The 14899-nt window shown below is 38.6% G+C and overlaps 1 protein-coding gene across 1 annotated transcript in view; it reads right to left on the reverse strand.

Annotated features, from left to right (window-relative positions):
* The window catches only part of ulk4 (unc-51 like kinase 4), an 83011-nt gene extending 69124 nt beyond the window's left edge, over positions 1–13887 (reverse strand). Inside the window, exons 1-16 of the mRNA XM_085176488.1 lie at positions 13531–13887; positions 13257–13397; positions 12814–12913; positions 12382–12521; positions 12126–12288; positions 11653–11754; positions 11474–11557; positions 11228–11303; positions 9850–9993; positions 7374–7681; positions 7135–7204; positions 6729–6900; positions 6448–6508; positions 6152–6336; positions 5304–5350; positions 4814–4892 (exon numbers count right to left, since the gene is read on the reverse strand). Coding sequence (XP_085032614.1) covers positions 4814–4892; positions 5304–5350; positions 6152–6336; positions 6448–6508; positions 6729–6900; positions 7135–7204; positions 7374–7681; positions 9850–9993; positions 11228–11303; positions 11474–11557; positions 11653–11754; positions 12126–12288; positions 12382–12521; positions 12814–12913; positions 13257–13397; positions 13531–13638 — 1980 coding nt within the window. The 5' untranslated portion in view covers positions 13639–13887. The remainder of the gene's footprint in view (positions 1–4813; positions 4893–5303; positions 5351–6151; positions 6337–6447; positions 6509–6728; positions 6901–7134; positions 7205–7373; positions 7682–9849; positions 9994–11227; positions 11304–11473; positions 11558–11652; positions 11755–12125; positions 12289–12381; positions 12522–12813; positions 12914–13256; positions 13398–13530) is intronic.
* Positions 13888–14899: the final 1012 nt, after the last annotated feature.

Below are 14899 nucleotides of genomic sequence, written 5' to 3' on the forward strand. Positions count from 1 at the left end.
CACGACTACGGACACAAAGATGCACATAAACCGCTTAATTTTATTTTAATTATTTATATAATGCTTTTTGTTATCCTTGTCATTAGTAGCTAATTTTTTTCCACTCATCATTGGTTTTTAACAATTCACTAAAGAGAAACTGCGATGCCAAAGTCGTCCATTTTGTATATTGCTGTGATGACTCAGTAAATGGTAAATGGACTGGTTCTTATATAGCGCTTTTCTACTCTTCTGAGCACTCAAAGCACTTTACACAACATGTGCATTCACCCATTCAAACAAGCACATTTTCTTAGTGCTTTCTAACTAACATTCACATACAAATTCATACTCCGAGGGATGCATCGGAGAGCAATTTGGGGTTAGTATCTTGACAAAGAGGCATGCAGACTAGGGGAAGCCAGGAATCAAACCACCAGTATCAGTAGATGATCAGTAGATGACCTGCTCTACTGCCTGAGCTACAGCCATCCCAGTAGCAGCAAAGAGCCAGAAGACAACTGGTGTGGTATGAAACAGTTCTCTGGCATAAGATGTCGACAGTAAACCATGGTAAATAAGAATAAGCCCTGGGCATCACTGACAAATAGCACATAGCTAGATCTCTGTGCCATTTATACACCCCCAGTAGATTCTACTTTGATGAAGCCATTTTTTAAACTCCGTCAAGAATCTGCCAATGTCCAGGACTCAAAAAAATGATGCCTGATATGATGAAACTACAAATCAGAAACTACTTGTTTTGTAAGTCTCACTGGTAATGTGTCTCTCCTTTCTGCTTGTACATAGTTAACAGAAAGTTCAGAGGGGACTCTTTAGAGAAATGACTCAACAAGAGAAACCGATAAACTGCAATGCTTATGATGGGCCCTAGACAGTGATGACAAATCTGCAAAGGCTTTAAAGTTACATTATCTGACAAATCACATATCAGTATATAGTAAAAAACAGACAAACAAAAACAAGACAATCAATACATTCCTGCCAATATGGCCACTGGTAATATCAATATTTTATCATAAGGTTAATTTCTCTCATTTGTGGCACTAAACATGACCATGTAAATACCATGGCATCTATGTCAGCATGTGCATAGGCACATTCATAAAAAAGGTCACTAAATGTTGTTTATGGATGACCCACGAGAAATTAAAATCTTCCACCTAAACCACTGTACTATTGAACATATATATGCTCATTTCACTTTGACAAACCAAACCTTTTAACTTGATGAAAAGTGATTGTCATGGCTGAAAATTAAGTATTTATTTTTAGAATCAATGTGCTGATTCCAGTCTCTTAGTGACTAGAGGGAAGTCTGTTTTGGTATGAGCATTACAGCATCAGGGAGTTTCAACGTGGCAGTAAATACACTAAAAGAAAAAAGCTTAAGCTGTAAATGCAATTAAAAGCAAATTTGATTCCTCATTTGAGTTCCAAATTTTAGCAAAAGTGTTAACCAGTCAATTTTTGTTGTAAGATAGTACAATAAAGGCTCCACTGAGTCACCACAGTAATTATGAGAAAAAACTGAATTGTTTACATGTACAGTGGGGCAAAAAAGTATTTAGTCAGCCACCGATTGTGCAAGTTCCCCCACTTAAAATGATGACAGAGGTCAGTAATTTGCACCAGAGGTACACTTCAACTGTGAGAGACAGAATGTGAAAAAAAAATCCATGAATTCACATGGTAGGATTTGTAAAGAATTTATTCGTAAATCAGGGTGGAAAATAAGTATTTGGTCACCTCAAACAAGGAAAATCCCTGGCTCTCACAGACCTGTAACGTCTTCTGTAAGAAGCTTTTCTGTCCCCCACTCGTTACCTGTATGAATGGCACCTGTTTGACCTCATCATCTGTATAAAAGACACCTGTCCACAGCCTCAACCAGTCAGACTCCAAACTCCGCCATGGCCAAGACCAAAGAGCTTTCGAAGGACACCAGGAAAAGAATTGTAGACCTGCACCAGACTGGGAAGAGTGAATCTACAATAGGCAAGCAGCTTGGTGTGAAAAAATCAACTGTGGGAGCAATCATCAGAAAATGGAAGACATACAAGACCACTGATAATCTCCCTCGATCTGGGGCTCCACGCAAGATCTCATCCCGTGGGGTCAAAATGATCATGAGAACGGTGAGCAAAGATCCCAGAACCACACGGGGGGACCTGGTGAATGACCTGCAGAGAGCTGGGACCAAAGTAACAAAGGTCACCATCAGTAACACACTACAACGGCAGGGAATCAAATCCCGCAGTGCCAGACGTGTTCCGCTGCTGAAGCCAGTGCATGTCCAGGCCCGTCTGAAGTTTGCCAGAGAGCACATGGATGATACAGCAGAGGATTGGGAGAATGTCATGTGGTCAGATGAAACCAAAGTAGAACTTTTTGGTATAAACTCAACTCGTCGTGTTTGGAGGAAGAAGAATACTGAGTTGCATCCCAAGAACACCATACCTACTGTGAAGCATGGGGGTGGAAACATCATGCTATGGGGCCGTTTTTCTGCCAAGGGGACAGGACGACTGATCCGTGTTAAGGACAGAATGAATGGGGCCAAGTATCGTGAGATTTTGAGCCAAAACCTCCTTCCATCAGTGAGAACTTTGAAGATGAAACGAGGCTGGGTCTTCCAACATGACAATGATCCAAAACACACCGCCCGGGCAACAAAGGAGTGGCTCCGTAAGAAGCATTTGAAAGTCCTGGAGTGGCCTAGCCAGTCTCCAGACCTCAACCCCATAGAAAATCTGTGGCGGGAGTTGAAAGTCCGTGTTGCTCGGCGACAGCCCCAAAACATCACTGCTCTTGAGAAGATCTGCATGGAGGAATGGGCCAAAATACCAGCTACTGTGTGTGCAAACCTGGTAAAGACCTATAGTAAACGTTTGACCTCTGTTATTGCCAACAAAGATTATGTTACAAAGTATTGAGTTGTATTTTTGTTATTGACCAAATACTTATTTTCCACCCTGATTTACGAATAAATTCTTTACAAATCCTACCATGTGAATTCATGGATTTTTTTTTTCACATTCTGTCTCTCACAGTTGAAGTGTACCTCTGGTGCAAATTACTGACCTCTGTCATCATTTTAAGTGGGGGAACTTGCACAATCGGTGGCTGACTAAATACTTTTTTGCCCCACTGTATAGTCCTGCAGATGCGCTTTACTGCACATGTACACAGAAAAACAGCCACAAATGGATGCAGAGCAGAATGAGGCAGACATCCATTGAAAATTAAAATTAAAAATTGAACACTCAAATGTATTAATCACCTCAAATCTAGCCCTCAGACACCCTCTAGTCCAAAGCCCTCCAAAACTAAAAGATGAGCCCAGAAAAGAGTCCCTTGTGTGAGCTGGGGCTGAGATTAACCGCTCCCTCTCAGACATTTTCTGGCTATTATCACAACAACACTACTTTCCAAGCACCAATCAGTTCCCCAAATTATGTCAAGAAACCATTTTCAAACATTAGAAAGAAAAGAAAAAAAGTCGAAGTAGAGCTGGCCAATTTCAAAAGAAATTATGGCAGAATATCTACTCCACGGTTAGAACAATCTTAACTAAGTACATTAGTGGTCACTCTTTGTGTAGAGTGGAGTTGAGCGGGCAGAGATACACGTCCTCCTACAATTTCTAATGTTTAATGAAACAGCAATGTTTACAGTAACAACTTCAGCTCTTTATATTATATATACACTCCTTTGGCAAGGAGCGAGGCACACCCAAGGGTCCCTGAATGACCAAAACACACACATTACATGGATTCATCCAGACACAAACACAGACACACGAAAATGATATATCATAGACTGATACATAACAGTTATATATCAATCTTTATACTTGATTAAATAAATTGTATAAATATTTATACCACTATTATTGTGTACACTCAAATTACTTTGGCAAAATTTTTTTCAGAAGCACCGTGCCAGTATAGCCACTCTGAATTTAACTGAACTGATGAGAGCAAAAGTGAGAGCAAGAGAGAGAGAGAGAGAGAGAGAGAGAGAGAGAGCAGAAGCGAGAGAGCGCAAGATATCTCTAAAGTTCCTATTTACTGTACACAGGCTATGGTTGTCTTGTAGCTTTTTAACGCCGCCAGCTGGTAAATACTGGTATTATAAAGTCTTTCTACATCTTGTTTCAGGACAGTTTTTTTCCTCCTTCCTCAGCTAAAAGCTTTGATTATTGTTGGCATGCCTCTAAACAAAAGTACTAATTATGGCCACATGCACAATAAAATTAAGCAAGACATGCTAAATCAACCTTTATGTATTTTGTTGTGGATAAATTTAAATTTTTATATCAATAAATGTGCTCTTTCTGGTATTTACTGCCACATCGTGGTGTAAATTTGTACTGCAGGTCTGAGGATCATGAAACATTTTGAAGAAAACAGGACTTCTCAATTTTTTTGTTACTCAGCGCATTAAATAACTTGTCTGAAATAAAATGACTGTTTTGCTCTTTCTATAGTTGCCAGTGTTACACTTTTATTTCTAATACATAATAAATAAATAAAATTCCATAAATAAAATATCTATATAATTGCATTGATAATGTCTTGGGGTTTTAAATCTGTGTTGGCACACCTACACAATTGTGACAATTAGCTAGGAGCCCTAGTATAAATTTTATACTAACATTTGAAAATTGTGTTAGGTTAAGGTTAAAAAAAATGAGCAAATGAGCAGTAGCTGTTCTCCCTAAGTAAATAAATAAATGAATACATGGAAATAAAAAAAAATCTAAAGGAAATAAGTGTAACTCTATTTAATATATGTGTATATTCCTGACCTCAGAAACAGGACTGTCCAATCCAAGGTCACTACAGTGCAGAGCCAGTAGTCCCATCACTCTGAGAACCTTGCTCCGTCTGCAAAGCATTTTTCATTTTTATTTATTATGTTAATTGTGAATTTTCAGCTTGGATATCAACTCTACACTTTTCTAAAAACATTTTCAGTTACTGATTTTATAAAACTGGTCATGGTGTTAAAGTTTTCCAGTATCCTTAGAAGAAAAACACAACACAAAGCAAAGAAAATGTATAAACATCAAATTTCTTAGAGCATGCTTAACCACTCTAGATATAATCATAGGAACTGCAGTTAATAAAACAATGTTTAAAAAAGCAATTGGGAGAGGATGTAGAATCGTGCTTCTTCTAATTATTCAGTAGCTTTTCTTTAATCATAATGTTTTGCCACATCAGCAATTAGCACTTTAAAAAAAGCAATGTTACAGTGTCCCCTGTTTATAGAACAAACATACATTGTGTACTTACATGTCCCAGTTAGGAGCTTGTCGCAACAGGTGTACCAAAACTAGAAGCTGAATGAAGGATTGAGGAAATTAGAGTGACAGAAAGAAGGAAAAGGATAGCAAACAATGTAAATATGTAGAAAATGATGATATATTGCCACAAAGCATGGAATCTAAGTTCATTGTGACTTCAAAAAGGATTGTTAATGAGAGTGTTCGGTGTTTTAGTAAAAAGAAATTAACTTTTTTCAAATTCTAATTGTTGAGTGGAAAAGATGAGCCGTATAAAAAACAATTATCATTACTTTATTTAATTACAGATAGAAAAAGTATGGTTATATCAGTAATAATACCATAAATAAAAAACATTCTAAATATAATTTTCCTGTGCTTTTGTTAATCTTAATCTTACATTTTTTTTCAGGAACTCTGTGCCCAAAATCAGATTGAAAGAGGTATCTTTTTTTGAGCCCTGAATAATTCTATGAAACTGCATCCTTGTGCGGTACTAATGACTCCCACTTGACTAATGACTAGCTGGGAGCAAAAGCATGACCCACACACCTACATCCTCTTACTGAAGTTCTCTGTTGACAGGGCAAACAAACAGACAAAAAAAGACAGCACAAGGTCAGTAGAAAATGAACAAACTGGAAAACAATAGCTCATTATAAATATTCAATTGTAGACATGCCAGTGGAAAGATTTCCAACTATAATCTTCCTCAGCTAACACTAAGGATCCCTTGCTGTCATGTAGGGTTGAGATATTAAATACATTCTATTAAGCTGCACAGCTATGCAACTGTTCTCAAGAAACCCAGCAGATCATATTTCAACAGGAGTCTAAAACAAATATATGTTTTCCTACCAGTCTTGAGTTAATCAGCCTGTTAGCGATAACTGTATGTCCAACCACACAGCAGAGGTAGCACAGGAGGTTGAGTTTTGACCGAGTGGCTGTGGAAGTGGAGTGGCTCTGTTCTTCAATGGATGAACAAAGCTGTGATAGAAAGACAGTCCACTCTTCATCACTCAGAGACTGTAGCTTCTCACCTGCAGGAAAATAGAGAGGATTGAAGATAAAAACAGGGACAATACACTGAGATACTTTTTTGCTTTTTTTCAGGACACTAAACTGACTTTGTGCCAGCTCAAAAAACGTACCTGAATATGCAGGTACACAAAGGATTTTAGGATCATATCGCACAGGAGTGTTCTTTAAAATCTGTTAAAGAGAGCTTAAAATAGTCAATTGTAGCCATTTTTTCTACATTGCTAGTAAAGGTTTGTTAATAAATGTCTTATTCTTATGTAATGTAAGAAGGAGCAAGAAAGTTTCCCACTAAGAAGACTTAAAGACTAACAGAGGTTTGACAGATGTATTTTAATGAATTAAAAAAAGAAATATGAAACAGCCATCATATCATATAATTACACGCCTTTACCTTGGGGTTGTCGAGGACTGGGGTGACAGTGAGATCAAATTCAGTGTGGAGAAGATCCTTCACACAGGGTGTAGTGTCAGTACAGTTACTGGTAGTGAGAGTAACCTGAGGTGCAATGTTCTGATTTGGACAGTCAGATGAACTGCAGTTTCTGATTGAGTTGGCACGGGAGCTACAAGAACAGGAAGAGAAGAGTATGGAGAGCAATGTATGGTTTACTATAGACATCTGAGTACCACTCGTTCTAGGTGTGTTCCTACTGTAAGAGTAAGTCCAAAGCTTACATATCACTTTTGAGACACGAGATTCACATTCTTCCTCTGGAATAATTTACCTGTAAACTTGTGCACTGAAAACAGGAGCAAAACTCTGTAAGGGAAACTAGGAAAGAGTGAGAACAGAATACCTGAGCAGAAAAATGGCCTCAGTGCTGTCCTCATCCAAACCACTCTTTGGCTTCAGGTCTGAAACATTATCTGGAGAAGTAAGCACGTGTGTACTTAAAGACACATATATCTGTGGTATGGTGAAAGATGAACCTTACATCATAATAAGCAGAAATCAGATCTGCACAATAGAAACTACTAGTATAATGTAGACCTACAACAAACCAAAACCAAACACAAACAAATTCGAATATGTTACCTAGTGTGAATGACTTATTGGGCTGCAGAGTGCGGCACATCTGCAGACTCCCAGTTAACTTAGAGTCATCGTCAGGTTCTCCTTCTCTTCTTCTCTCCCTTCCGACTTCACTTTTCAGGGTCTGGCTTTGGCTCAAGGCTCCAGAGGATGTGTGGTTGACAGAATTTTGGCTGTCAGTCCTTCTGTCACATGTAAGAGATGATATTAGTTTCTCAGACATCCCATAAGCTAGCTGACTGAGGGCTAAGTGGCTGTTTGCAAGGCGAGCTGCTTGCCACAGATGGAAAAGGTCACATGTGTTTGTGTGTCTGTGGAGGTAGTGAGAACTAAAAAGACTTCATGTTTATTTTGTTCTTTTTAAGGTCTGAGCACTGGCTGAAGTTACCCTTTCTAATGTGTAGCAGAGGAAAAGTAAACGGAAAAAGTATTTCCGTTCAGACTGGTTCTTACTACTCATTTTACTTGGTCAGTTGGTGTAAGTGAAAGTGCTGCCTGCAGAAAGCAGGACACATGAAGTCTACTCATGAATGCACCCAGCTATTACAGTGGGGCAAAAAAGTATTTAGTCAGCCACCGATTGTGCAAGTTCCCCCACTTAAAAGGATGACAGAGGTCAGTAATTTGCACCAGAGGTACACTTCAACTGTGAGAGACAGAATGTGAAAAAAAAATCCATGAATTCACATGGTAGGATTTGTAAAGAATTTATTCGTAAATCAGGGTGGAAAATAAGTATTTGGTCACCTCAAACAAGGAAAATCCCTGGCTCTCACAGACCTGTAACGTCTTCTGTAAGAAGCTTTTCTGTCCCCCACTCGTTACCTGTATGAATGGCACCTGTTTGACCTCATCATCTGTATAAAAGACACCTGTCCACAGCCTCAACCAGTCAGACTCCAAACTCCGCCATGGCCAAGACCAAAGAGCTTTCGAAGGACACCAGGAAAAGAATTGTAGACCTGCACCATACTGGGAAGAGTGAATCTACAATAGGCAAGCAGCTTGGTGTGAAAAAATGAACTGTGGGAGCAATCATCAGAAAATGGAAGACATATAAGACCACTGATAATCTCCCTCGATCTGGGGCTCCACGCAAGATCTCATCCTGTGGGGTCAAAATGATCATGAGAACGGTGAGCAAAGATCCCAGAACCACACGGGGGGACCTGGTGAATGACCTGCAGAGAGCTGGGACCAAAGTAACAAAGGTCACCATCAGTAACACACTACAACGGCAGGGAATCAAATCCCGCAGTGCCAGACGTGTTCCGCTGCTGAAGCCAGTGCATGTCCAGGCCCGTCTGAAGTTTGCCAGAGAGCACATGGATGATACAGTAGAGGATTGGGAGAATGTCATGTGGTCAGATGAAACCAAAGTAGAACTTTTTGGTATAAACTCAACTCGTCGTGTTTGGAGGAAGAAGAATACTGAGTTGCATCCCAAGAACACCATACCTACTGTGAAGCATGGGGGTGGAAACATCATGCTATGGGGCTGTTTTTCTGCCAAGGGGACAGGACGACTGATCCGTGTTAAGGACAGAATGAATGTGGCCAAGTATCGTGAGATTTTGAGCCAAAACCTCCTTCCATCAGTGAGAACTTTGAAGATGAAACGAGGCTGGGTCTTCCAACATGACAATGATCCAAAACACACCGCCCGGGCAACAAAGGAGTGGCTCCGTAAGAAGCATTTGAAAGTCCTGGAGTGGCCTAGCCAGTCTCCAGACCTCAACCCCATAGAAAATCTGTGGCGGGAGTTGAAAGTCTGTGTTGCTCGGCGACAGCCCCAAAACATCACTGCTCTTGAGAAGATCTGCATGGAGGAATGGGCCAAAATACCAGCTACTGTGTGTGCAAACCTGGTAAAGACCTATAGTAAACGTTTGACCTCTGTTATTGCCAACAAAGGTTATGTTACAAAGTATTGAGTTGTATTTTTGTTATTGACCAAATACTTATTTTCCACCCTGATTTACGAATAAATTCTTTACAAATCCTACCATGTGAATTCATGGATTTTTTTTTCACATTCTGTCTCTCACAGTTGAAGTGTACCTCTGGTGCAAATTACTGACCTCTGTCATCATTTTAAGTGGGGGAACTTGCACAATCGGTGGCTGACTAAATACTTTTTTGCCCCACTGTATCTGCACTATTCGTGAATGGATCCAGTCAGATATTGCAGGCAAAAAAAGAAAATTTAAAGATCAATTCAACTTAATCCAACATCGGTGTTCTTGTATGTAGCTCCATCGGATAATGCCAAGAAAAGGTCTATGCTGAAGCACATGAGTGAAAATGGCGATACAGAACCCTTTCTGCAAGCTGTTTCTTTAATAGCTAAATTCTCTGATATCAACCTTTGTCAAACACGATTCACATCCCCACTGACAGCCAAAAATAACAGGGAAAATAAATGCTGGTAAATATGTTGGACTTTTAAAATCAAAAAAGATTAAAAAAAATAACCTACCTCAAACTACAAGAAACAACCTCCTTGCAAACATTTTCTGCCTCTTCATTTTCTTCATTCTTCTCTTCACCTTCTTCTGCATCCTCTTCCTCCTTTATAATCTGTGTCCAGAAAGGGTGAGCCAGCAGTTGTGGCCAGTTCATCCTAAAGATACATCAAAAAATTAAATGCATTATGAGTAACACTTTACAATACAACCAGGAACTACAGCAACCCCCCTGTAAATGGAACTTTAATTATTTTATTTGAAATTACATTGTAGTTACATTTACCTACAAGTAGTCTCCCAAGAATAAGGGGTTAATAAGTCAGATTTTTATAAAAAAAAAAGAAAAAAAAAAGACATAATTAAACTGTAGGTAAATTTAAGCTTGTATAAAAAAATTTAAGTAGTGCCTAAATTCCTGGTATTATACTGTATGTATTATTATACTGTATTTTTTAAATACTGCATAAGTATTTTCAAGTACTGTGTAATTTCTTGGTAATTTTGTAGAAAATCAAACTACACTAAACTACAAGTCAGACTTGGCTCCATTACACAGGCCTGTAATTTAGAAAGGGAGTCCTTCTTGCAATGCATTGGCAAAATAAAAGGACAGTTAAATAACAGAACATCCATCATGCAAGCACTCAGAAGCTTCAGTTAATGTCATTAGAATTGGGAAAAATATGATCAGGCCGTATTTCCAACCATGATTCTGGCATTACTGTTGATGCCACACAAGTTGGTTTGGGTATTTCTATAATTACTGATCTCACTGCAGTCTGCACACCTCTGTCGAACTGGAGTGAGAAACAAAAATACCCCGTGAGAAATACCTTGATAATGACAAAAATCTCAAGAGAATGGCCAGAGTGTGCTGACCTGACATTAAAGCCGAAAAGAGCTCTGATAACCACTCTGGGGTGAGCAGAAGAGCATCCAAAACATTTACAACTTCCAGGCAGATGGACTACAACAAAACAGGACCATGTGTGTTCTCTCCTATCAGCCAAGAACAGAAATTTGAAGCAGCAATGGGAACAGACTCACAAAAACTGGACAACCCAATACTGGAAAAATTAATGATTATGAATAATGAATTTTAATTTCTGCTAAGGCACACAGATGGCAAGGTCAGACTTTGGCATAACTAGCATGACTCCATGAACCCAGACTGCTTTGTGTCAGTTCAGACAGGTGGTGTAGTGGTGTGGTGATTTTTTGTTTTCAGCACACTGAGCATTCATTCATTCATACTGATCATTCATTTATTAGATCCCACTGTCTGAGCAATGCTGCTGAACATGTGCATCGATTTATAGAAGCATTTGAGCATCCAGATGATGAAACTAATAGAATTGTAAGTGTTTGTTGTGTGTGTATGAGCTTAACCTCCTCTCAGGGTTTTTGTTGAGCAACCCTTTCAGAAGACTCTGGAAATCCTGGCAGGGAGGACCTGCAGAAACCACTGTACAAAGAAGACAATTAACCAAACAAACAACAACAAGAACAAAATCAACAATTATCTGTTAAAACTGTTTATTTCTAAATATCAAACACTACATGAAATGTGACATCTTTGTGTGTGAGTCTGTGTCTGTATTTAATGATGTGGGTGTGCGAGGAAGTGTTTGTCACCTGTCTGCCTGGGAGGTGGTGGTTCCTTATTCAAGATCATCTCTCTCAATTCAGTGTAGTTGTCAGAGAAGAAGGGGGGTTTACCTGGGAAACAAAAACAATATAAACCAGTACTGTATAACATACTACAGGCCAGAATTAGTATTTTCATTAGTTTGAGTCTGTTTGCATATCAGTACCAGTGTACATGTAGTATAATATACAACCAAGAGACCAGAGATCAGACTTCATATTAGTTTCTGATCCTTCCAAAACCTCTGGAGCACTGTAAGCTGTAGAACCTGAAAATATACATACATAAATGCACACAGAGTAGTTTAAAAAACAGATACTATAAAGTATACAATATGGTATAGTCTTAACATATTATAATATTTTTAAAGTTTTTATGCTGCTATTTTTTTAATCTCACCAAGATTTCAAAACAATATTCCCTACACAAGACTTGTTTTTGTCATTGCCTTAAGTGAAATACCTCTCCTAAGGTTGCACACCCAGAGCACTGGATGCAACATTAAGTCCTTGCTTACATTTCCATCTGATCAACAGCAGCTACTAACAGCTGTATATCTTTAGAGCCTCTCTTATCTCTAATCAGCTGGTTTTATACAGTCAACAAATGATAGCATACAGAAACAGCATGATTACTAACCTTGTAATCTTTTCTTTAAGTTGTCAGTGTTCTGATTGCTGTCTCCTTCCTCTATCTCCTCAGATGCAGAGAACAAGGTAAGGAAATCCTGCAGTGTGTCTCCCTCTGCCTTAGACAGACAGAAGTTACCAAACTTCAGAATGCCGCTGCCATCAAGTAGGATCTATGAGCAACAGAAAGAGAAATATTACAGCATTCATATATGATGGTAGTATTGCTGTTATACACTTACATAGACATGAATGCAGGTGCAAACCTTAGCAGGAGTCAGGTCAGAGAAAATGATTCCTAACTCATGGATGTGTTTCAGTCCTTTGACTAAGTGCCATCCAAACCTTCGTACCGCATCTTGTGACAGGCTTCCATCATGGGCAATTACAGACTCCATGGAACCCCCTGAAATTTACAGCACATGTTTGTATGCAAGTTTGGCACATGAGGTAAAAACAGAGAGAACAAAGAATGACACACCTTGCACTGCTTAAAAAAAAAAGTGGTTACAGACTATACCAACACTGAATATATATGAGTAATGGGGAAAAATGCATTCTGAAAGGACATTTATTATTAAAAACTTAAAATATTAAAGTAATTTAAGCCTTAAGCTGCTTGAAGTTGTGGTTCTCATCAAATATATTCTTTGATATTCGGGTACTGTTTATAACAACTGCCAGGAATAATGACTGACCAGTACAAAGCTCCACCACCAACCACAGGTGGTTACTTGTCTCATACCACTCGTAGAAGTTGGCTATATTTGGATGATCCAGATCCTGGGTGAGGCGTACCTAATACAAGAGTGAATCATCAGAACACTTTTATAAAGCAGGCTTTTTACGGGAAACCTCAATGGTAAATTCCACCTAAAAATATCATGCACTAATCATTCACATGATCTTATTCAATATGAAAAGCACACTGTATATATGCTAGTGTACTGGGAGCAGTGGCCTCAGAAAGGGAGATCATCCCTGCTTAGATTGCTGGCCCTAACAGGCGGAAAATAGATTGATAGTTAGATATATCAATACTAATCACAGCCTTCTTTGGACTGTTAAAAACAACTCTGTTATTGGTATATAAAATTAATACAACTAGCAGATGTACTACTAAGTTCAAACATTGTCCTACATGGTTAGTAATCTCGGATTTCTTGGTTTTGTCAGTGCATTTGATGGCAACATAGTTGAGATTGCCCTTCCTTCTTCCTTTATAGACAACTGAGTTGTGGCCTGCCCCAAGCTCCTCGTACAGAATGAAGTTTTCCATTTGCTGTGGAGAAGGAAAAAAAAGGCCTAATTTATAATTATTCACTTCAAACTTTTTTTCCCATCAGTGAAAAACAGAAGCCTTACAGTAATTCAAACTATACCATGCAACTTGCATGGTATAGTTTGATACGTACTGTACAACTTGTACAGTACGTATGGAATATTATCTGCTCTTGCACATTTGACGCGTTTTGATAAATGGGACCTCTGGAAATCCTGTCATAAATCTGTTTTAACAACATCCAAATACATATATATAATTAAAGGTGGGGTACTATATTTGTTGGAGAGCCACACCTGTAAAACAATCCGCCTGATTACCTTTAATTAGCGGAACACCTGTTTTACTACAGCAGCTTCATTAGAGTCAGCCACTTTTATTACGAACTCTTAACATTCACCCAGAAAGACAAGACAACAAATTGTGTATTTTATGCTTAAAATAAATAATTAACCTTTATGTGTGAAAAAACATATATGTTATGCAACATTAACGTAAACTTTGAAATAACGGTTGACCTCGGGGGCTTCATGGTCTATCGTACGTTCAGGAGCTCAGGTAGTTTGCACTCTTTGAACAAAAAAAGTTAACAGTTGAAGTGAAAGTAATCATAAGAGACCTGCACACGCCTGTACACAGGCTCAGAAAAACATTTGCGATTAATGCTGAGCTTGTTATTTTTTTACACTTCACATTAAAGTAGCTTGAAACATACCTCTTCAACGACCCGCTGTTTGTGAGCGGAAGAGTGATGGGTCGCATTGTTCAAAATGGAAGAGTGGGGGGTAGTGAAAATGTTGGCATGAAATAAAGGCTGTATCTTCTCGTCATAGTCATTATATGTGCATACAGATAAGTAATTATAATTAATAAAATGTTTCGGTTTAAATAAGATATAAGCAAACTGTGATTTTGTGGAAAACGCTGTATTAGTTTTAACCTGATCCACCTCCAAATGGTATATTCCCACGTTGCTCGGATACTAGAGTGAACACAACAGACAGCGGGCGCTTGGAATCCAAATTAAAGTGACTGTAATGGCGTTTTATAATAAACTATAACAGAGAAATTTAGAAAACTCAGTTTTAAATTTGTGTTATAAAAATAATTTTCAGAGTACTTCTGAATATTCCGTAGGTAGGCTCTAACTCTGGTCATAGTCCGGTCTTCGGGGTCTAAATGCGGACATACAATCCATGTGAGAGTGTAGAATGGCGTCATTAATTGAATGATATTGGCAGACAAAAGGCCTTACAGTGTTTGCCAGCCCACAGGGCAGCGAGGACACTGGTGAATTAAGTTAAAACTGTGTGAAATGTGGTTATGTGTGAGACGTTTTCCATTGTGGCTTCGTAAAAGGTGATTGACTTTATTGAAACTGAAATCTTTTTCTAAACCTAAACAAACGGTTTTGTTTCCTCACTCTAATCAAACTGTCTGAAAATGAGAATGAATAAATAAATTGTTTTTAAAAAATGTTTGAAGCTGGCTTACGAATAACT

Source organism: Neolamprologus multifasciatus, chromosome 11 (genome assembly GCF_963576455.1).
Source record: "Neolamprologus multifasciatus chromosome 11, fNeoMul1.2, whole genome shotgun sequence".
In the NCBI taxonomy this organism is placed as follows: domain Eukaryota; kingdom Metazoa; phylum Chordata; class Actinopteri; order Cichliformes; family Cichlidae; genus Neolamprologus; species Neolamprologus multifasciatus.